Raw genomic sequence first — 24,330 nt, 5'->3', positions numbered from 1 at the left:
TCAAATTGTTGAAAATCTCTAAAAATTTTTCAAATGTATTTATTGAAAAACATTGGTGTATAAGTGGACCTATGCAATTTAATCCCATATTGTTCAAGGGTCAAGTGTATGTAACTATAATCACTACTATCTTAGATCAGGGGTGGGCAAACTTTATTTGCAAAGGGCTAGACAATTAATACTTTAGGTTGGGGGCCATACAGTCTAGCACAAAAACAGCCATGGACAATATGTAAACAAATGAGCATAGCTCTTTTTCAATAAAAGTTTATTTACAAAAACAGGTCGCAGTCTGGACTTGACCTGCAAGCTGTAGTTTGTTGACTCCTGCCTTAGACCAACATCACCAGGAGAAATAATAGGTCTGCAGTAACCAAGAATATATATAGATTTACTCATCATCTCATCTGTCAGAAGAGAGCAAGTTATTAAGATGACAACCTCCAGGGAGGGGAGAGGGGCTGAAACGTTAAGTTGATCGCCAACAGCCAATGATCTAACCCATCACGCCTACAAAACGGGGTTTCCATAAAAATCCAAAAGGACAGGGTTCAGGGAACTTCCAGACAGCTAAAAACCTGGAGGTGCCTGGAGGGTGGTACACCCAGAGAGGGTATGGGAGCTCTGCACCCCTTCCCATATAACTTCACCCTATGCAACTCCTCCATTTGGCTGTTTATCTGCATCCTTTGTAATATCCTTTATAATAAGTGGGTAATTTAACTGTTTCCCTGAGTTCTGGAAGCTGCTCTAACAAATTAATCAAACTAAGGAAGGGGTCATGAGAATCCCAATTAACTGCCATTTGATCAGAAGTACAGGTCACAACCTGCAACTGGGGTCCGAAGTGTGGGGGCGGCAGGGGCAGTCTTGTGGGACTGGGCACACAATCTGTGGGATCTGACATTATCTCTAGGTAGTGTCAGAATTGAATCATAGGACCCCAGGTGGTGTCTGCCGGAGAACCCCTACACAGCTAGTGTCAAAAATACTGTACTGAGTGACTGTGGAAGTAAAGGGAAAAAAACAGTTTCGTCCTTTTACAACAGGTCAACCTCAAGTGAGTTTTTAGTTTAATTTTGTGGTAGGTAGAAAATAAATATCATTGAGTAGCCAGCCAAACTCCCAACTAATTCCGATACATTTTCCCTCTTTAATACAACAGATTCTTCTTGTCAGAATTGAACGGGGTAATGCTGCTTGAATACAGAGTAAGCAATTAATAAATATTAACCTTTTGGGAAGAGTAAAAATAGGAGCGAAAAGGAAAAAATGCTTCCTATTGAGAAAGAAGAATATATTTACTTTGGAAATAGTCTTTAATTTAGAAATTGTCTGAATACTAATTTATACAATCATAGTTAAAAGTTATGAGAAATGAAGCCATTTCAATCCTCCCTTTAGTAAATTTTTAATTGTATATGATACAAAATATCATAACATATAACATGATAGATTTTGTGTAACCAACACCCAAATCGAGTTTTAACATTACCAGCACTATCGAAGCCCCCTCCCAGGCCACCAGTCAGTAGCACCACCAAAAGTAACCAATACCTGGCTTTCTAACACTGTAGAACCGGTTTTGCCTGTTTCTGAGCCATATTTAAATGGGAACATACAATATATAGTCTTTTGCGAGTGGCTTCTTTTAGTCATTGTTATTTTCCTGAGATTCATTCACATTATTACATAATATAATAGTTCATTCATTCTCGATGTATAGTACGCCACTGAATTAATATACCACAATGTATTCGCTCTACTGTAGACAGAAATTTGGGTTGTTCCCAGTATGGGGCCATTATAATTAGTACTGCTAGGAATATTTCTTACACATGTCTTTTAGTGAACATATGTACACATATCTACTGAATGTATATCTAAAGTAGAATTGCCAGGTCATGGAGTAGCCTATGTTAAGCTTTAGTATATAGTGCCAAATAGATTTTCAAAATGATAACACAAATTTAAGACTCCAAATAATATTATATTAGCGTTTCTATAGTTCATATTCTTGTCAGCACTTTATGTTATCAATCTTTTAATTTTAGCCATATTCATGGGTGTGTGGTGGTATACAGTGATAATTAATTTGCATTTCCCTGATGGCTAATGAGATGTGTACCGGTTCATCTTTATTAGCCATTTATATATTCTTTTTCATAATACCTGTTCAAGACTTTTGCTCATTTTTCTACTGGTCGTTCTCTTACTGATGTATGAGAATTTTTTACATTTTTTACATATTTTAGATACAGTCCTTTCTCATATGTACGTATTACAAATATCTTCTCCTGTTCTGCAGTTCACCTTTTCCTTATACTAATAGTGTTCTTGGAAGAACAGAAGTTTGACACTCCAATATAATCCAATTTTTCAGTTTTTTTCCTTTATGGTTAAAATATCTTTTATGTCCAATTTAAGGAATCTTTGCCTACGTAAGGCCAGGAAAGATATTCTCCTAGAAGAAAACAAAAGCTTTACTGTTTTATTTTTCAAGTTTGGACTGAATCTGGAATTGACTTTTGTGTATGGTGTGGAGTGGTCTTTAATTTTAAGTCATTATTAGACTTCTAAATTTAGAACAAAATTTCCACTATGCCTTTATTTTTTCTTGCTTAATTTTTCCAGTTCCACTGGTTTGACTACCTTTATGTTGCAGTCATGCTTTTTTTAACCATTAGAAGATGACTATCTTGATAAAAATGCTGTCTAAATAGAGTTTCCCATTACTCACATGTGCTTACAAAAAGTCAGTAGCACCCACTGAATATGCAGATTACATTGAGCAAAAAATAAAAAAAAATTCTTGAAGCATTAAGTGTGCCACTGGTGAACTAAAAATATGGGCTGCCTATGGAGGCAGTATGGTACAGTGGCAAGGATGTACGCTCTGAAACCAGAAAGACCCGGCTTCAAATTCTTACTCTGTGGCCTCGAGCATCATTTAACACCTTTAAATCTCAGAACTATAAAATAATGATAAAACTCCTTTGAAGCTCTGACTCTGGTGGGGCAAAGACAACATATGTAACCTAAACATTTGTACCCCCGTAATATGCTAAAAGAAAAAAAAAAAAACTCTCAACCTTTCTGGATTATCACAAAGACTGAGTTAAACAATTTAAACAGAATGCCCATCACAATTCCAAAACACATCTAATAAATTTCAGCTGGAATTAGTTTATCTGGCTGTTCAAAAAGGTAGTAATTGTAAAATTGAAATAGAGATACAAAATTCCAATTCTACTGATAAATACTGACATAAAAGCAAGGTATCAACTGCCAAAATGTTCTGATTTGCTTGTTTACTTAAAAGGAAAGAATGCTGCCCTTATTTAAACCAGAACAATACTGCCTATAAAAAATGTGAATACTACAAAAAAAAAGTACAAAAATGTCATTTTAACTACATGTTCTTAATTTAGGAAGAGTATTCTTAAGCTTTAAGAATTAGCATTCAAATACTAAGTTTCATTTAAAAAACAAATCAAAGACCTCCTTCAAAAGGCTTTCCATTAATTTTCTTTTTATTTAAAACAAATTATTTAATATAATTAGAAATCCAGAGCCCTAAGGTAGACACACACTGATGTCTGTTACATGGACAAGTCTAATACGAAACAAATAATGTACACACTGAAGAAATTAATAAAAAAATTTTTTAAGGGTCTTGGTGGTTCTAACCATAACAAAAAATAATAAAATTGCTGTTGTATTGTTTTACAAAGAGAAAGATAAAGAGCCAAGATCTAGAAGTGACATGGTAAATAGCACCCTCTTGTGTGTCATTTAAAAAATGATACAAAGTTTAAAGCCAATTTTTAATAGCACAGGTATCTAGCTACTAAAGTAGCTAGTCAGGTAACAGGGATATATAATCAGATACTTAACCTCTGGCCTCAAGGAATTCAAACGTTAGGGGATGAGAAATTACTTTTAATTTACTAAAAGAATCATATTTTAAATTTCTTTCATTTTAACTACATAGTATTCAAAAAATAAATTTACAAGAAATACTCAGAAAAATGCCACATCTACATATAGAGTCAGTCCCCCTTTCCCATGCTCTTCTAGCAACAGAACTTCCTTTCAAAAATCTGTACATCCAGGCCATAAAGGGTAATAGGAATCTATTATGAGGCAGCTTAGTACTTACATGTACTTACTTAGTACTCAAAAGCATAAGCTTTAGCATGTCTACACGTAAATTTTAGTTTTGCCTCTAACTCTGCAATCTAGAACCAGTTATTTAACTCTAAGCCTCCATTTCTTATTTGAGCATAATAATGGTACCTATATCCTACAGTTTTTTTAGTGATTAAATAAGTAAAGGGCTTAGAACAAGGTCTCACAAAGGAAAACACTCAGTACATGTTAGCTAGCATAATATCATATACATGGAGAAATAAAAGTATGCACAAGGTAAAATAAAAATAGATGCCATAAAATATCCTTAAGCAATACCACTTATTTCGCAGGCCCCCTTTAGAGTTTCTAGATTAAAAACATAATTTCTTTCTGGGTTTAGAAATCTCTGCTAAAATTCGGGAGGAATAGATACTGCTGTTTGGAATCCATAATAATAAATAAAATACAAAAGGGTTAAATTGACAGGTAGGAAAAGTGCAAGAATAACAGGCATAAATTTAAGAATACTAACAGTATGCCAAGAGACCTAAAAAAATTTTTTTTAGTCACCAGCCAGATGTTCTAGAGAAATAAATCTTGGTTTATCTCAAAAAGAACTCAAAAAAAAAAAAAAAAAACCCTAAAAATACTGATTATACCAGTAGAGTTTGGGAAGACAAACTGGACTTAAAATCAGATTAATTACCTTTGAAAAACAATTATGAATGTAGCCTAGATACACTCTCCAATACACACTGTTGCATGTACTATTCAGAATCTTTACAGTATGATATTTAAGGTATGTAGATAGCACTTAACTCAGCATATGACTGGATTCTGGACTGGATTTCCACTAAACCTGACCTGGATACTCATGTGCCAATGATGGAATGTTAGTAAAAATAGAGACATTTTGTATGCACTTACTAAGTACCACACACTAAACACATATTAAACTCTGAAATTAAGAATTGATGAAACAACCATCTTTCCTCTATATCACCTCACAATAATTCTGAAACAGTTTAATGATTATTTTTATGTGATTTATAAAAGAAGGTTAATGATAATAATAGCTAGCATTTATTGAGTACAGTTGACTTTTGAACAACACAGGGGTTGGGGCACTGATCCCCACTCCCCACATTTAAAAATCCACATATAACTTTTGACTCCTGCAAAACTTAACTACTAACAGACTGCTGTTGACCAGAAGCCTTACCAATAACATAAACAGTTGATTAACACATATTCTGTAATGTGTTATATACTATATTCTAATAATAAAGTAAGCTAGAGAAAAGAATGTTATTAATAAAATCATAAGGAAGAGAAATATAGTTACTATTCATTAAGTGGAAGTGGATCATCATACAGGTCCTCTTCATCCTCATCATCTTCACATTGAGTAGGCTGAAGAGAAGGAGGAAGAAAGGGGGTTGGCCTTGCTGTCTCAGGGGTAGCAGAGCAGAAGAAGTGAAGGAGGTGGAAAGAGAGGCAGGCACACTTGGGGTAACTTTTATTCAAAAAAATCCACAAATAAGTGGACCCACACAATTCAAAACTGTGTTGTTTAAGGGTCAACTATACATACTAGTATGGTACTGCTACTGTTCCAAGTGCTTTAAATAGATTATTTTATTTGATCCTTCACAGTTATCCCATAAGGCAGGTACTTTATTTTATGAATCATTTGCAGAAGAATAATCTAAAGCAAAAGGTTAACTATTAAATACTAACAGTTAAGTGACAGAGTCCTGATTCAAATCCAAAAAGTCTTACTGCAGAACCCACATTCTTATTCATTATTCATATCACTTCCACAAAAGCAAATAGTATTTTATTTTTAACATAGTAAGAAGTGATTATTTTAAAAATTTGAAAATTTTTAAACTAAAAAGTATAAAGCAAAAATTTAGACTGTCCATACTTCTAGCACCCACAAATATCTACTGCTGGTAAAATCCCATTCATAACTTCCTTTTAGGTGAAGAAACAGAAAAGGAAATAAACAAAAAACCAGGCTTTTCAAAGCATTCTTGAAAGCATATCATCCACCTAAATCAGATAATAAAATTCAAAGAGAACAAAAGAATAAAGGATCTAATGGAAAGTCATTAATGTGTCTTTGGAACCAGGAGGAAAACACCTAAATGTCTCAAGAAAGCAGAAGAAATGAAAAATACAACTAAAGCTGTGAATGACGTTGACCATGTTAGTGCAGACTTCTGAAAGTAGAAGGAAGCCATTATTTAAGTACATATTATTAAGTCATATTACTATGACTTCAACCTAGGAAGGAGGGCTTTCAGTCCAAGCCACTGTCTATGTAATAGAGTACCTACTACCAGGATTCCTGTTGGTGTGTTAGCAAAGAATCAATCTTGGGATGAGGCCAAGGCCTCTCAAGTCAACAGAAAATCTCAGAAACTAAAAACAAAAATGGTTGCCGTACTGGTTAAGTGATTTTTAACCCCAGAAAATTTAAAGTAACAGAAATTATAAAGTGAACCATAGTATTAATATTTTCATGCTAAGTTTAGAAATAATCTCTATAGCTGGTATTTAAATATTTAAGCCTCAAAAAGTCTGGCATAGTAAGAATATCTAACAGATTAGACTTTTATAAATCTAAATTTAAACGTATACCTGGATAACCAATTGAGACGTGATTTTTGAGTTGAATAATAAAGGAGAATTTGACTATATTGATGGACATATTAGAATATTTAACATAACTTATAAGTCACTATAATACACAAGCTTTTTTATTGGTTATAGAGACATTTATATTTAGATAAATATATTTAGAAATTTATATTGCCAATCTTGGCACTTAACATAAATATTAAATATATAAATTCATTTTAAAATATAGGCACTCCTTACTTTACATATATGATTAATGGTTCTCAATTACCAGTGAGCCATGCAAAGAGATGACATGGTTCCTATGAATATAAGTTTCCATTAACACTAGGTATTGTGGGCCGGGCGCGGTGGCTCACGCCTGTAATCCTAGCTCTGGGAGGCCGAGGCAGGTGGATCGCTCGAGGTCAGGAGTTCGAGACCAGCCTGAGCAAGAGTGAGACCCCGTCTCTACTAAAAATAGAAAGAAATTATCTGGCCAACTAAAAAATATATATACAAAAAAATTAGCCGGGCATGGTGGCTCATGCCTGTAGTCCCAGCTACTAGGGAGGCTGAGGCAGTAGGATCGCTTAAGCCCAGGAGTCTGAGGTTGCTGTGAGCTAGGCTGATGCCACGGCGCTCACTCTAGCCCGGGCAACAAAGTGACACTCTGTCTCAAAAAAAAAAAAAAAAAAAAAACACTAGGTATTGTGTACAATGAGGACTGTTTGTATTGTAGGAAATTTAATTATTAATATGTTGTAGCCCCTCCCCTTAAGTGACTTAATATGATTTGTATGTCGAATGTAGAAGTCCAAGGAAGAACTGGGTTTCTGAATTTGTACAGTTAATGAATCAATTATTAATTTAAAAATGAAAGCAGCCTCTGAATAATTTCTTTCTGGGCACAAAAGCTACTCATGAGAACATTTTAAAAAACTTACATTAACACAAATTGTTAAAATTATATTTAAACTTCTAATCAAAAGCTGATTTTTAAAATGATATTTGGCCTTGAGCAATATTCTTTTACCTATTGTGAATATGGTATAACTGATATTTTGAGCACTGACTTAAAATAAAATGAATACAGTAGAGCTTTTCCTTACAGTAGAATTTCAACGAATAAATATAAAAGACATGATGGAAAGAACCACTATTTGGTAAATACCACAATTGCTGTTTCAGGTAAGAATCATCAATAGATGCCAAAATTAATAAACAAATGTGTGATTAGAAAAAGATATTTATATAATGTCAAATATTCCCCATAAGATACTTACTAGCACAAAGGGAAATGGAACTTTAAAGAGTATAAACCCAGCAGGCCCCATCTTAACCAAGTGATCAGAGTAAATATCACAAGTTATGGAACAAATGGACATCATGTACCTATTGATATCAAGGACTGAGGACATAACATCACTTCTGTGGTATTTTTGCCAAAAGCTGCTTAAGTTGAATCATTAAGAAACATCAAAAAAACTCAAATTAAGAAATATTCCAAATCCCTGCCAGTACTCTTCAAAGGATCAATGTATGAAAAACATGAAATGAATGAAAGACAAAGATGAAGAACTGTTACTGAGTAAAGGAGACCAAGGAGTCATGAAAACTAAATGCAGTATGTGAATTAAATTTTGAATGAGAAAAACAACATTAGTGAACTGGCAAATCTTAAGGTCCACAGATTAGATAATAGCATTGTATCAGTATTAATTTCTTGATTTTAATAGCTGTACTGTGTCACAGAAGATGTTAAATTTGAAGAGTCTGGGTGAACATATGTTGTCCAATAATCCTTTATGTTTGCCAGTCTTGTTAGTGGGAAATAGTTTCAATACGAAAAGTTAAAAATTATTTTTTTCTTTAAATTTTTTAAAACTAAGCTCAAAGGGCACTCTCCTTTATGTCCAATTCCACCCTGAAAACCAACCATTCTATACTAGGAAATGACACATTTACCCTAAATCAAAGGAAAACACCAACATAAGCTAAGTTTTCCCTCTTAGACTTACACAATAATCTACTGTATATTTCAAAATAGCTAGAAGAAAAGAATTGGAATGGTTCTAACACAAAGAAAAGACAAATATTTACGGTGATAGGTATCCTGAGCACACCGATTATCATTGATCTTTACCAATTATATGAATGTATTAAATTATCACATGTACCCCAAAACTATGTACATTCATTATACATCAATAAAAAATTTGCCATATATACACATACACCTATATTAAAGGGGAGAAATTAAATCCCAGCTCCAAAATTCTGATTTTAAGCACTTGAGTTCCAAAATATTTCCTTCATCACTGTGAAGGAATAATTTGTCTACTATTTTCTAGGCCCTGTGCTGGCTGCTTAGCTCTAATTCTTACAATTATGCTGGCAATTATGAATATCAGGACTTACAGAAAAGAAAACTGTGAACAAATGAGGCTTTGCCTAAAGTTATAAAGCTGTCAGGTAACAGGGCCAAGATTCAAACCCATACCCTCTAACTCTGAACACCAATTTGACACCATGATGCCTCCCAAGAGGACTGCTGAGATGGCAACAAACATGCAAATTAGAAAAGTAAATATCATCAGGATTTATCCTGAACAAGTTGCAATGTAAATAAGTGAGAAGTGATTATTATCTTTCCAATTTTTGGAAATCAGACTTCTCAATCATGAAAAATAAGAGCACAAAAATTTTAGGAATCCTGAATAATTCTAACACAGTGTCTAATTCAAACTATTTACAGAATTTTTTTTTTATTTCTCACAAATATATGAAAACAAATCTTATTGACAATGGACAGTTTCACATATTCTAATAACACAGTATGGTGTAGGAAGCAGAATTTTCCTAAAATGATCCTGGACATTCACTCTGGATTGCCTGGAGAGTAAGCCTGCTGGGCCAGGGCTCCCTCCTTCTCTGCCTGGAAGAACTGCGCCAGAACACATCTTCCCATAGGACCAGAGGTTTATTTCTCCCCAATAGGGGAGGCTGCAGCTTCCCTCCGTCCCCAAGTTCTGAACAACTAGTTTTTCCAGATTAATCTTACAAACAAGTGGTACCCAAACCTTGATAGCCTGATGCTACTTAAATAGCATATCTGCTACCTCACTGACAAGGGTGCTTTCAAGCCTACCCTCAGAATAAGAGAACAATGATTGGGGGAGACCTTCACTGGCACACCACTGCATGTTCAGTACGTCAGCAGCACCTACATCAGCATAATCTGCGATGCAGTAACAGGAAGATCAGAGGATCTTTCTTCACGTAAGTATTTTCGACTTACAAGTTTCCCCAATTAAGCCTATTTCTTATCACATAGATGTGTCACCACATAAAATTCATCCCAAGCCATTACACAACTCACAAATGTTTCTAAAAATGAGAAAGTTAGAAAGATACAAGGATTTTTTATCTAATTCAGTCCGTGTATGAAAGAATGAAATAATACTTTATCTGCCTTTCTTATAACCATATGCTTTAATGGTAACATTAGCTAAAAACCACTGACTACTACATGTGAATCATATAGCCATGGGTTTCATGTACAATATCTTTTTTTAATCATCTTACCTACTCTGTGGGTTGCTATTATTGTTACCCCCATTTTGCGGATAAGAAAAATTAGGGTCAAAGAGGTTAAATAATTTGCCCAAAGTTATAAAGCTAGTGTACAGCAAAGCCTGAATGGTTTTAACCACTAAGACTTACTATATTGCTTTAATTCACTTATCTTTCTAATAACCTCATGAGGTCTGTAGGCAGCATGTTGAAACAAGCATACTTTACAGGTGAAAAAAACCAAGGTCTATAAATATTAAATAACTTGCTCAGTCTCAAGCTAAATTAGCATTAGTAGACAGAAGTAAAATAATTTACCAAAATCTAGTCTAACAGTACTGTAAGTAATAATGACAAATGTGATATATGAAACTCTAGTTTAAATACATATTCTAACACCATGGTCCAAACACATCTTTCTAAACCTAAAGAAAAGTTTAGCTGTTAGTTCTCAATTTTTTCTACTAACTACAACTGAACAAGACTGATGCTGTGATAATTGTTGCGTGTGATACAGAAAATTATAACAGGAATTCAGAATTATTCAGTGAACTTTTATACCTCCATTATCAGCCTGGCATAATAAACTAATTGAGGACAATATGACTGCTTATAAATAACTCAAACAATCCAACATTAATATTTAATGAATTTCTATTCTCACCCTGTAAATATTTTAACACTTCCAAGAACGATATGCTACAACAGAAAGAACTCTTTAAAAAGCTAGTTTATATTAACTCTGAAATTTGCTTATGTGGCAGATAATATCACACTAAAATAGTATAATACATATCAAGAACAAAAAATGTTCACCTTTTTTTCCCAATTTATAAGGAATTAAAAAGGGAAACAAAAGAAAACAAAAGCTGATTATTCAACTGGGTGACATATAAATTCCATATAGCATTTACTAATAATGCCTTCTCCCAGATTTTATATAAGATATAAAGTCAAATCTGGTACATTTGCATATCTTAGAAACACTACATATTTGGATAAAATTATATGCTTCCAATTATCATTTGAATGGTATCATTTTTAACATTTCAAATATCAAAATGATAAACATATGTTTAGTAGTTTTATATTGATGTTAGGTTTTCTTGATCTGTTCTCTAAAGAATACACAAGATGCAAGGGGTTTTGATATAAAGTCTCTTGGTTTATAATTTTTGACTTTTACTTTTTACATTAAAGTTGCCTTTCTCAAAACTAGAGGATGAACAAATTAAGAAAATAAGTTCTAAATAAACTCTGAATAGCTGTTTGATGAAACAGAAGCAGAAACAATTAAGCTACTCACTTCAATCTTTGTTCATTCAACCAATGTTTTTAAAGTGACTGACTCATGCACGCTCAGCACTCCCTCTTAAGTATTTAATGAACTGTGGTAACTGAAGGCGAAACACAGCAACTACAGAACTTCCAACATGTTCACAGAAGTGAGAGACTTAGTACCTGCAAGGTAAATTACAAAACTTTTCTGTTTTGTGACACAACAGATCAGCATGTGATAACTCAACAGGGTCTTATAAAAACATCTCTAGCCTACTTTAGTAAGGGGAAATGACGCAATCCTGCTGAAATCCTCTTTTCTGTATCTTATTTAATATAAAAACAAATTATCAATTATGGAACACTAATGGCTAAAAAATTTGCAAAACACAAGAGATAGTTTCCACTTTCCATGAGCACATGATAGAATTTACTTCAGATACAATGTAGGATATTTGTTCTTTAGCAATTCCCTATCTAATTCCCTTCTGAGATATAACAACTATTCTCTCATCACAATTAAGATCAGCCACAGCATCAAAATAATAATCAATGATGATGACTTAATTTCAGGACAGAAGTGCAAAATACTTCAGATGTACCTTTAGGAAAATTCACATTTATTTCAATCTTTCTTAATTACAACATTTCTCTTCAATAAAATATTAATAGACTGAATTTGAAACAATATACTATCTCCTGTTTTTCCTCCTGTAACTCTAGTAGCTAGCATAGGTAAATAAAAAACGGTATTTTAAAAGGTAGCGTGTATGTTGACCACTCTCTTCAGTCATGGATAACCAAGAGAGAAACAGCACAGAGAGAAATGGTAAAAAAAAATTTTTCTATAAAAATACGAAGCTTCCTTAACATAATATAATAAATTAACTACTCCCCTACATGGGAAAAACCAAGAAATGTAATTATGAACAAAGTTAGAAGGCAATGCAATATACAGTCCTTATCAACCCTTAACTGTTACCAGAAGTAAAATTTGGCTTCTCTTTCTTTACTAAAAAAGCCTTTGGGAAAAAAAAATAAAACTTAAAAGTATTTCTCAAATAGTCCCCAGGAGGAAAGTGAACACATTTCCAAGGGATCTTGGGGCCTATTTACCTCAAGCTAAAAATTTCTTTATCAGCTCCTCTTAGGGCTTTAAATGTTACAAAAAATTTGTATTCTACCTCATAATATATACATGTTTATCTTCATTTCTTCATCACCAAAGAAAACAAAGACTAGAAATGTTATTACTTTGTGGTTTCATGTAACTGGTACCTAGCTTCTCCTAGAAACCTAGTTTCAGAGTTACAGATTAAAAGTCATATGGCATATTGACAGCACCAATGATCACTTATCTCTGTTTTGACTTAATTAACAGTTTTTATTTCTAAAGCCTTAATCTAACCACCGTACTCAGAATTTATTACCTAAGTTTTCTGCTTAGGTTAATTTTTCATATATTCTATAACACTAACTAGAACTCAAACCATGCCTCCTTCTTGCCAATTTCAAAAACACTAAACTTGTTCTACAAAGAAAACTTCCTTTTCACATGTAGCCTTCTCCAATTTACAACTTACCTACACCATGCCCCTATGTTTTTGCACTGTCCAGAAAGAGAAAGGAAACATGAATTCAGCATATTCCCTCAGGATAGTCTTAATCCAATACAATTATTTGTAGCAACTACATTTTAAATTGTGACACAGTTAACTTTTTTATAGAAGTATTGCATACAAAAAGTACAAAAATAAGTGTACATAAAGCTTAATGGTTTTCACAAATAAAACAATGCAATGTAACCAGCACTCAGAACAAAAACAAACAAAAACAAAAAACAAAATGTTACTACCATGTAGTAACTACTATATTTTATTTTCCTAGCTAACTCTTCTTATCAACCTTTGGGCTTTGTTGTCAGTTATTTTACATAGAATGCTAAATATGAGGAATTAAATTCATTCACTCACTCAGCAATTATCTGTTGAGGACCTACTATGTGTCAGGTGCTATGCCATGCTATACACTGGGGACAAATAAGTGAATAAAATAAACAAAAATCCTGGCCCTCATAGAGCATACATTCTTATAAGGGTAAACAGCAATAAACAAGTCAAATATCTATCTAGTATACTAGTGATGGGCGCTAAGGAAAAAAATAATAAAATAGGAGAGAGGTTAGAAAATGGCAAAGAGAGAATTTTTAGAATGACTAGAGAATACCATATTGAGAAGGTAACATCTGGGTCAAGATCTGAAGGAGCTATGGAGCTAGCCATGGGAATATCAAATGGAAGAACATTCTAGGGGCAAAGATAAGCAAGTACAAAGGCTCTGAGGTAGAAGCATGCCTGGTATATTTAAGGAAAGCAAGGAGCCAAGCAAACGGAAAAGGAGTAGAAGAAGATATGCAATATGGGTGAAGGAGGAGAGTCAGATCACGTGGGGTCATTGTCAAGAATCTGGCTCTTACTCTGTGTGAAAAAGTGAAGTCACTGAAGAGTTCAGAATGGAAGAGTGAAAGATATGAAATATTTCAACAATATCACTCTGGTTGTTGCATTAAGAAAAAGACTAAAGGGAAAAACAGTGAAAGCAGGGAGACCAGTCAGGAAAATACTGTAATAATCCAGGCAAGAGTTGATGGTGGCCTGGATCAATGTGGCACCAGTAGAGAGGGTAATAAGTGGGTATATGCAAGAGGGTCTGCTGAAGAAGCATACGTGGGGGTCAGAAAATGAGAGTCAAGGATAAATACCCAGGTTTTGGCTGGTCTGTTTCAACTGGAAAAGTGAAGTCATCATTAACTGATATGGGCAAGACTTCAGGAAGTACAGATTTTGATGGAATATCCAGATCTCAATTTGGGACACATTAAGTTTGAGGTCTTTATTAGATATCCAAGTAGAGATGTCCAGCAGGCTAGTTGGGAAATCAAGTCAGGAATTAGCAGGAAAGATCTGTGCTGAAAATTCAAATTTTGGAGTCCTCATTGTATAGAAAATGTTTGATTAAGATCATGTAGCAAATGAATAGAGTCAAAAAAGAGAAGACATCCAAGGACTGACCCCTAGGGCGTTATCAACATTTAGAGGTAGCAGAGATCAGAAAACCAAAATGAAGTAACTGAGAAAAACCAGGCAAGTAAGTTGTCTTAGAAGCCAAGTGAAGAAAGCATTTCATGGAGAAGAGTGATCAATAATCAAATAAAGAGGACTGTTGAGAACCCCTGGATTCAGCAGCAGTAAGGCTAAAAGCCTGACTGGCATGGGTTCAAGAGAGAAAGGGAGAAGAAAAATTTGAGACAGTCTATACACTTTTTTAAAAAAGTGTTTTGTTATAAAGTTAGGGAAAGAAATGAGGCAGTGGAGAGGGAAATAGGGACCGGACTTTTTTTGTTGTTGTTGTTAAAGATGAGAGATCATATTGTAGGCTGGTAAGAATGATCTAGAACAGCGGTCCTCAACCTTTTTGGCACCAGGGACTGGTTTCACAGAAGACAACTTTTCCATTTTTTTCCATGGACGGGGGTAGGGCGGGATGGGGGGCTGTGGGGCTCTGCAGCCTGGTCCTATACCTGTCCTCAGCGCAGGGGCTCGGGACCACAGATCTAGAAGACAGGAAAAAATAATGATAGAGAAGGGAGAGAATTGCTAGAGCAATAATGAGGTGGAAACTAGTATACAAGTGGATGGGTGGCCTTAGTCGGGAGAGAATGGTGAGTTCTGAGTTCATGCCTCACAGAAGACAAAGCAGAGTACATAGGCACAGCTGTAGACAGGTAGGTAGATAATGGGAGCCTGCAGAAGCTCTCTTCTGATTGCTTTAATTTTCTCTGTGAACTAGGAAACAAGGTGCTAGAAGTGCTAGAGGTTTGAAGCGGGAAGAAAATGCATCAGTAGTCATCTAAGAGTACAGAGGAATAACATGACCAGGCAAATAGAAAATGATTACTGGGTAGCATTAAGGACTCACTGAGTTAAGGGATCACGAATTTAAAGTGAGAACAATAAGCATGGTTACATTTTCCTCTAGCTATGTTCAGGTGTAAGGATACCAGCCAGGAGTTGAGTGTATACAAGGCTATGAATATTATGACTGACCATGCAATTTAAGCTGGATAAAGAAAGTAAGACATCAGTAGGATAAATGACAATGAAAAAATGATAGATTTTAAAAACTGAGGGTTCCAAGAGGCCCAAAGACTTTTAGAATAATAGAAGGTGATATGAAAAAATAAAAAGTACACAGAAGAGAGGAAACCATGAAATTCAGATTATGGAAGGGTTACAGTTTGGATAAAAATAAGGTCTAGGAATGGGTAGGTAGTAAGGTGAGGTAGAAGGTAAAATTCATTGGAGGAGAGCAGTTTCAGATTTGAAGACACCAGGATACTGGAAGAATTATACGTGTGAACAATGAAGTCACTATGAATTATAAAACAAGCAATATTAGGGTGAATGTCAGTGAACTAGGAACCAAAATCTGTTAGGAGACAATTCTCCATGGATCTCATGTTTCTGAACAGATTGTGAACAGAGGCACTGAATGTCTTTGGACTATCTTTTTAGGCATGCTTGGATAACAAACAGCCCTGGAAAATGGTGTCTTCCTCTAGAGCAAGAAATAGGTTTACTTATACCCTTGGAAGAAAGAGACAGTCTCTCCTTCCCAGGCAACGTGGACACGCTTAATATCCATTATAAAAGATTCCCGTACCCTAAGCTAGGGGTTCTTTATCTGCAATTCAGTCCACTGTATATGCAGGTATCACCTGGTCCTCTTCACATCCCCTTTGGGAATTGGAGAACCAGTGCAGGCAAATGCTGTTACACTGGCTAACGGTCTTGCTTTAGTAATAAAGATCCTTTGTCTCTGGCCCAGGGGTCTCCTGTCTTCTGCCAACACACATGAAACTGTGGCAGGTTAACTTACTAGGTCGGAAGTAGAGTAAATTCTCAAATCTTTCACAGTTCTTGACAAAATCTCCAGTGAATGAAAGGTGGGGAGCAGAGATGACTGTAACTAGATGGATAGAGGTGGTATAGTTTTATAACATGAGAGAAAATTTAGAGGAGTTTTAGAAGACAGAATGGTCTGAAAAAACGCAATGAGAACCCAAGAGAATACCTCTGGGCTCAATGATATGAAGAAGCAGGAGAGAAAATGGCTACCACTTGAGAGGGTTGCAGATAGTATCATCAGGGAAGCAAGATTTAACTTAGAGCAAAAAAAGTAAATCAAGATTAACAAAAAGGGTTGAAGACGAAAAAGAATTTGCTGATGACTGACCTTAAGTTCCAAGCATATTATGAAAGATATTTAGAAGACAGGGGAGAGGTAAGTTTTAGGGTCAGACGTGGATACACGTGGTAAGACACTCATGAGTCTTGGGCTCCATGAACAGGAAAAAAGGGCATGATATAATTAGTTTTGATTAGTCTTAATCAGATTAGTTTACTTATTTCTATATTCCTTGTCCCTCTGTTATCCACCCAGTATCTACTATGAAACACTTTATTTCTTACCAAACAAAATATCATTTTAGAAAATTTAGAACATGTAAGTTTTCAAAAAATAAAAACACCAAACTGTTATTTAAGATATAGTAAGAAGCAAGTGCTAACTTACTTGAATTAGATCTAAAATTCCAAGTTCACTTTCTGAAGAATCCACACAGAAGACAAAATATAACGTTGCATAATGTCTATAAATCAGTTTGTTGTCAGATCCTCCAATTAATCTAAATGACAAAACAAAACAATTGAAATGTTATGATAAACAAAATGCAAAACATTTTCATTAGCTCAAGCAAACTGACAATTTGTTTAAAAACCTTTTATAAAACAAAAGGTGACATTTAATGGCACAGTGTTCAAATGAACTTATTTCAGAGACTAAGTAAATTAAGATGGCTGTTTTCTCCAGAAATGTTAAGTAAAAGACATTGTTTAATATTAGTTTATACATTCATTAAACTATTCTCTGAGTAACTACTATGTGCCAGGCACTGATAGTGGGGAAGGAGCAACAGATAAATAAATAAGAAAATTATCAGATAGTGGAAGGTGCTACATAGAGAATCAAAGTAAGATGATGCTATATTGATGGGTTTGATACTTCAGTCTGGTTATTAAGAAAGAGGGACATTTGGCTGAGATCTCATGATAAGGAGCTAGCCATGAAAAAATTTAGATAAGAGTATTTCAGGCTAAGGTAACAACTAATAAAAAGGTCACTTCATCAAGAACAAAGTATATATGTTCAAGGAATAAAAAGAAGGCCACTGGACAAGAAAAGATTAGTAAATGATGAAGTCACAGAAGTAGGTAGAAATGAAGTCATAGTGCTACTAGATTTAACTCGTTAGGTCACAGCTTAAGACTGATTATCAACTAGGAAAAATAATGACATTTCTTAAGTTTTGGACAGATTTACCATCAAGATCTCCAAAAACACATTATGTTTTTAAATATAAATGCAAGAAAACTAAGCTAAGTGATGCTCACTTCTTCCATTAAATACTTTTATTTATATTGACTGGAATTTCAGCATTCTTAAAATAATAATTACACCAAATATCTTATATTTTTCTAAACATAGTTTAGCTATTTCCTAGTTAAGTTTACAATAATGAGTTCACTTTCTCAAGACTCCAAGCAGTAATATAATTTAAAATCAAGGCTAAATGTAACCAAAGCTCACTGAACATTCAGACAGAATCTATCTCTTACTCAGTAAAAGTTAACACTAAATTTACAAGTGCAAAATTTTTGTAAGTATACACTACTTCCATGTTCTCTAATACTGCAGTCCCCAAACCCCAACCCGTTAGGAACCCGGTGCTGTATTGCCTGTGCTCCGCCCCTGCTGCCCCACCTTCCATGAAACCATGAAACTCAGGAACCCAGGCCACACAGCAGGAGATCTGTGGAAAAACTATCTTCCATGAAACTGGTCCCTGGTGCCAAAAAGGTTGGGGACAACTGCTCTAAGCAAAAGTAGAAATGATCTTTGAAAAGAATTAAAAATTCCTACTATGCTAGACACTTTTCTAGAAAATAAATTTAATTAAAAAATATGTACATGCAATTTATAGATTCTGAGATTATATTTATAGACTATGATTGCAACTGTTACCTAAAAGAAATAAAAAGAAAACAAATAGTGGCTTTACTTCATCCTGAATCAGAAATTTCATGATTATCTTAAACTCTTCTTTTGCTTTGCTTTACAGGATGATGACCAAACTTCTGAAAACCGTAAGTTTCTAAAAGGCCATTAGTGTTATTTTAAAAAAGTAAAGATATTAGTGTGGCAAGTACATATTTTGCCTTTAAAAATATAATTTTATCTTTAAGCTGTACAATATTGATACAAATTCTTGTATGAAATGCAATACACCATGTAAACCACAGAATTTTAGAAATCTTCTTAGTCCAAATATATCATTTTACAGAGGAGGACACTGAGGACTTTAAGTGACCTAAGGAAATCAGGTTGTTAGTGACAAAACTAGAACTAAACTACATATGTAGCCTCATCTAATACAATATTTGCTTTCAACTTTTTACAAGGTTAGAAAGAACAATCACAATTTCAATTCATAATTTCTAGTTCAAACAGTACCCTACCCTAGTTAAATCAATCAGGTTCTTGCACATCTACTACATGCAATGCACTGTGCTGGGTGGCAAGTTTCCAAGGAGATAAGAAATTAAGAGGCTGGGGTAAGAGAAAGTGATAGTAATGGCAAAGTTAAGTTAAATCAGTACAAGTAAAATTAAAAAAAAAATAGAAGCAGGTACACTTGTCTTAACTATTAAATTAAGGAGCCTTGAGTTAATAGCAAAATCTACAAGTTATAAGGGTACACTGAACATTTAAGTGCAGCATGATATAAGAAATGCAAGTAAGTAGTCTACAAGATAAAAAGTAACTTATGATCGTGGGTTTCTGTTATCTAAACTATTTCTCATACTATGCATCATACACATTAAAATACAGAAAAGTCTAGGTTTTTATGACTAATCTGTGATTTTCATAAGTCTCAGCTAAAGTTTAGTTCTTGAATTTCCAATGAGGAAATACCTGAAGTATATTAATTATATAAACAGGGGAGAAAACATCTTTGAAAACATGTGAGAGCAAACTGTCTTAATAGAATCTATTAATTTAAAAGTATTTAATTATAATATTTGGCAAGCTAAGTATAAGTAATTCTTATGTATTCATTTTAAACATAGAAAAATCGATTATGAATCATATATAGGTGTGTAGATACACAGATATATTTGAAAGACTTCAGTCTTATTTGCAATAATACAAAAAATATAATCTAAATTTTTATAAACATTCACACTATAGAATACTCTGTAGTCTTGAATGAGGTTGCACTAGATGTGTTTATATGCAAAGCTTTTCAAAATATTAAGTGAAAACTAGCAATATGCAAATGAGCATACATGGTATAATCTCATAAGTAAAATTTTTTAAGGTTTTCCTTTAATATGTTAGTCAATGCAAGTTAATTTTTTAGAAGGATACACAAGAAACTGGGAAGAAGAACTAGGGTTGGAAGATTCTTATTTTACATTTTATACTTTCCCGTAATGTTTCAATTTTTACTATATGAATATATTGCCTTTATATAAAATGTCCTTACAAATTTGGGAAAAAAAAGATTGCATATCTTTAAAAAATTCTTTAAGTTAGATTTATAGCTAACATAGATGGCAATTAATTCACCTAATCCAATTAATCAAAATTAGAAAGCTTTTACCATAAACTGATTAAACAGTATATATTTTAATCATATAGTCAAAACTTAGAAATGTCTATAAAATGCTTTACTTACAATCCTCCTTCTAGGAAATTACAAACATTTTCATCTCTCTTAGATACCAAATGGAAAGTCTCCCTGATGATTTGCTGTTGTGTATCTTCACTCTGAGAAAGAATAATTCATATACATTAGGTAGGTTTAATAGCATTTTTAAATTTTTAAAAACAAAAGACAGTAATATCTGTCTGGGAAATCCCTCTAAGAGAGGGGTCCTTGGAGAACTGACTTAAATTATACCACAGAAGCAAAACTCAATATTTTTTGGATAGAAGAAAAACCAAACCAATGCTTTATAGTTTACCACTACAATAAAAGTAACATATTTTTAAGTTTTAAAAACTAACAAGAAAAAGTATTAGATGAATTACATACACTAGTAAAAGCTAAACTACATAAAAGGGAAACTAGATAAAGTCCACTGTTTTACAAATGAGTAAAATGAAACAGAGAGAGGTAAAGTTATAAATAATTCATGTAGCTAATCTGTATCTGAATGGAAGAAAGAAACAAGTTTGGAGCTTCCAAATAAGTTTAATCTTTTCTAAATGCATATTGAGGTAATAGTCCATTCATCTTGAACCTGTCTTCATATAAGCATGATCTAAAACCAAGAAGTGACTCAACAAATATTTATTAAAGTCAACTAAGCAATTCATATCCCAGAGTAAAAGCTGGATTCTCAAACACCATAATAGAAAACTGAGAAAAATCATGAACAGGAATTTCACAACAAAGGAAATGCGATGATCATAAACAAATGAAAAGATGTTAAACCTCAACAGTAATTAAGTGAAATATTAATATAATTGTGATAGTTCCACATGCATATTAGCAAAAGTGTAAATATTACAATATCAAGTGTTGACAGGATGTGAAGCCACAGAAAGTCTCATCCCACCAGTGGGAGGGTAAACGGTACAACTAAGACAGAGCAGGGACCCTCCTCAGGGGTCTGTCTCCCCCGAGTCCCAGCATAGGAAAAGGAAAAAGCTTGAGTCTCTTCAGGGGAAATTCCAGACACCTAGCTAGCTTTGAGAAATAAATGAGCAACCTGATAAGCAAGAAGATAGTAGTCTCCCAAGCAAATCAGAGTCACAACGTATTTTAGTTCCCTATAGGAACTAAAAGATAGTATCATATGTTCTTGAGTTATGTTTCAGAAACCCGGACCCTCACCAGTTGGAAAATGCCAACTGCTATCACATAAACCTCAGATTAGGGGTAACTGAGTACTGAACTTGGACTGTCCTTCTTCATTCTAAATTTCTTCCTGAAGGACCTACAGAGTCAATCACAAGCCAAACCTTAACATTCTTTCCGATGATCTCAAGTTTTCAGACAAACCCTTGATTTCCAATTGCAAATCAAAGAATCTCTGAATCCACCTAAGACCTGTAAGCCTTCACTTTAAGATATCCTGCCTTTGGGGGACCAAACCAATATATAACCTCCATGTATTAGTTTACAATTTTGCCTGTAACTTCAGCTTCCCTGAAATGTAACCCTGCCCTTAAAAACTCTTATTTATAAGCCATAGGGGAGTTTCAGGTCTTAAGCAGTAGCTGCCCATTCTCCTTGCTTGGTGCCATGCAATAAATGCCTTTCTTTCACTCACTGCAAATTCTGGTTGTCTGTGTTTGGCTTTGCTGAAATTGGTGAGCAGACTCAAGTTCAGTTCGGTAACAATCATTTGTGAAAAGTTTTATTAACCACCACTTTCACTCTTATATACTATTCTAAACCATAGGAAACCACTGTTTTTGAAGATCAAAAACAATTGAACTTTGGTAATTACATAAACATCTGACCCCTGAATGATGTGGGGAGTTAGGGACCCTGACTCCTCACACAGTCAAAAAAAAAAAAAAAAAAAATTCATGTGTAACTTTTGACTCTCCCAAAACTTAACCACTAATAGCCTACTGCTGACTGGAAGCCTTACAGATAACATCAATAGTCAATTAACACATATTTTGTATGTTATATGTATTCTGTACTATATTCTTACAATAAAGTAAGCCAGAGAAAAGAAGATGTTATTAAGAAAATCATAATGAAGAGAAAATACATTCATTATTAGGTGGAAATGGATCATTATAAAGGTCTGCATCCTTGTCAGCTCCAAGGTAAGCAGGTTGAGGAGAGGGAAGAGGAGGGGTTTGTCTTGCTGTCTCAGGGGTGGCAGAGGCAGAAGAGGTGGAGATAGAAGTGGATGCAGGCACACTCGGTATAACTTTACAGAAATACATCGTAATTTCTGTCTTTTTTGCTTTTTCATTTCTCTAAAAATGTGTCTATACATTACCAATCTTTCTTCTACAGTTTGCTTTAGTTTCAGTGCCCATATCACAGAAGGGTCAGTGTTGCAAAAGAAGTCTAATGTGGTTTTGAATAATCAGAACCCTCTGCTAATGTCACTTTCTTTTCTGGCACTGCTTCTTCTGCATTTTCTTCCTCATTGTCTGGCACTGGTTCAGAAGCACTCATCTCCACCAAGCCGTCTTCTGTTAATCCCCCTGGTGTGTGCCTATAAGCTCTTGAATTTCTCCAAGATCCATATCTTGAAACCCTTCACCCTCTTCCCCTTTTTGCCATATCCACAATCTCTTTCATGATTTCCTTGATTGGCTCTGTCATAAACTCTGTGAAGTCATGCACAACATCTGGGCACAGTCTTCTCCAGCAGGAATTTATTGTTTGAAGTTTGATGGTTTTTTCTGTAACAATGATGGCATCACAGTCCTTCTAGACTTTCATGATGTTCTATCAGGGTTCTCTTCAACAGTATTGACAATCCTTTCCATTGAGTACTGGGTATAACGAGCCTTAAAGATCCTTATGACCCCCAATCCATAGGCTGAATTAGAGACATGTTTGGAGGCAAGTTGATCACTTTGATGCCTTCAGTGTTGAACTCATGGGGCTCTGGGTTGCAAGGGGCATTATCCAATATCAAAAGAATTTTAAAAAGCAATCTCTTACTGCTAAGATACTTCCTGACTTCAGAGACAAAGCATGAATATAATCAATCCAGAAAAAAAGGGTTCTTTTGGTCCAGGCCTTCTAGTACAACCAAGAGACCAGCAGCTAACACCTAGCTTTTGGCTTGGTGATTAGCAGCTTTATAAGGGCAGTCCTGATCATCAACTTGACAGCATCAGGCACAAAATGATACAGTTGGCCTATCCCTTCCTGCCTTAAACCCTGGTGCTCACTTAACTTCCTTACTAAAAAATGTCCTTTTTGGTTATTTTTTTCCAGAATAGGGCACTGCCCTATTAAAAACCTGTTCAGGCAGATGTCCTTATCCTGAATGAGTTCCTTAATGGAATCTGGGAACTTGTCTGCTGTCTCTTGGTTGGCAGAAACTGCTTCTCCTGTTATCTTGACATTTTTTAAGCCAAGCCACTTTCTAAGATTATCAAACCATCCTTTGCTGGCATAAAATTCTCCAGCTTTAAATCCTTCACCTTCCTTTTGCTTTAATTTATCATATAATGACTTCACTTTTTCTTGAATCACATTAGTCTACAGGTATGCCATTCTTACAGCAACCCTGTATCCGCATAAAACCTGTATTTTCAATATTAGATAAAAAGGTATTTCACCAAATGTGCAAGGTTTTCACAGCTGCTGGCATAGCTGCAATGACGGCTTCATGGATTTTCTTTTTCTACAATGGTCTTTATGCTGTCTTCATCTTGAAATGGTGGGCAACCACAGCTGCAGATCTCAATCTAAGGTACCTATCAAGCAATTCAACTTCTTCTTGGAATGTCATGACTTTGCTTCTTGGGAGCACTTTGTGTGGGTCCAATGGTGTTATTCAAGGTTTACAGTATTGCACTAAACATGAAAAAATACAC

The 24,330-nt window shown here is 34.5% G+C and overlaps 1 protein-coding gene across 1 annotated transcript in view; it reads right to left on the bottom strand.

The window, feature by feature from the left end:
• Positions 1–24,330, bottom strand: part of AP3S1 (adaptor related protein complex 3 subunit sigma 1) — a 76,913-nt gene that overhangs the window by 26,535 nt on the left and 26,048 nt on the right. The window contains exons 2-3 of the mRNA XM_045566516.1: positions 20,477–20,568; positions 17,251–17,362 (exon numbers count right to left, since the gene is read on the bottom strand). Of these exons, the coding sequence (XP_045422472.1) occupies positions 17,251–17,362; positions 20,477–20,568 (204 nt within the window). The remainder of the gene's footprint in view (positions 1–17,250; positions 17,363–20,476; positions 20,569–24,330) is intronic.

Source organism: Lemur catta, chromosome 12 (assembly GCF_020740605.2).
Source record: "Lemur catta isolate mLemCat1 chromosome 12, mLemCat1.pri, whole genome shotgun sequence".
NCBI lineage: Eukaryota > Metazoa > Chordata > Mammalia > Primates > Lemuridae > Lemur > Lemur catta.
Note: the sequence above shows the minus strand (reverse complement) of the source record. Positions and strands in the feature narration are given on the sequence as shown.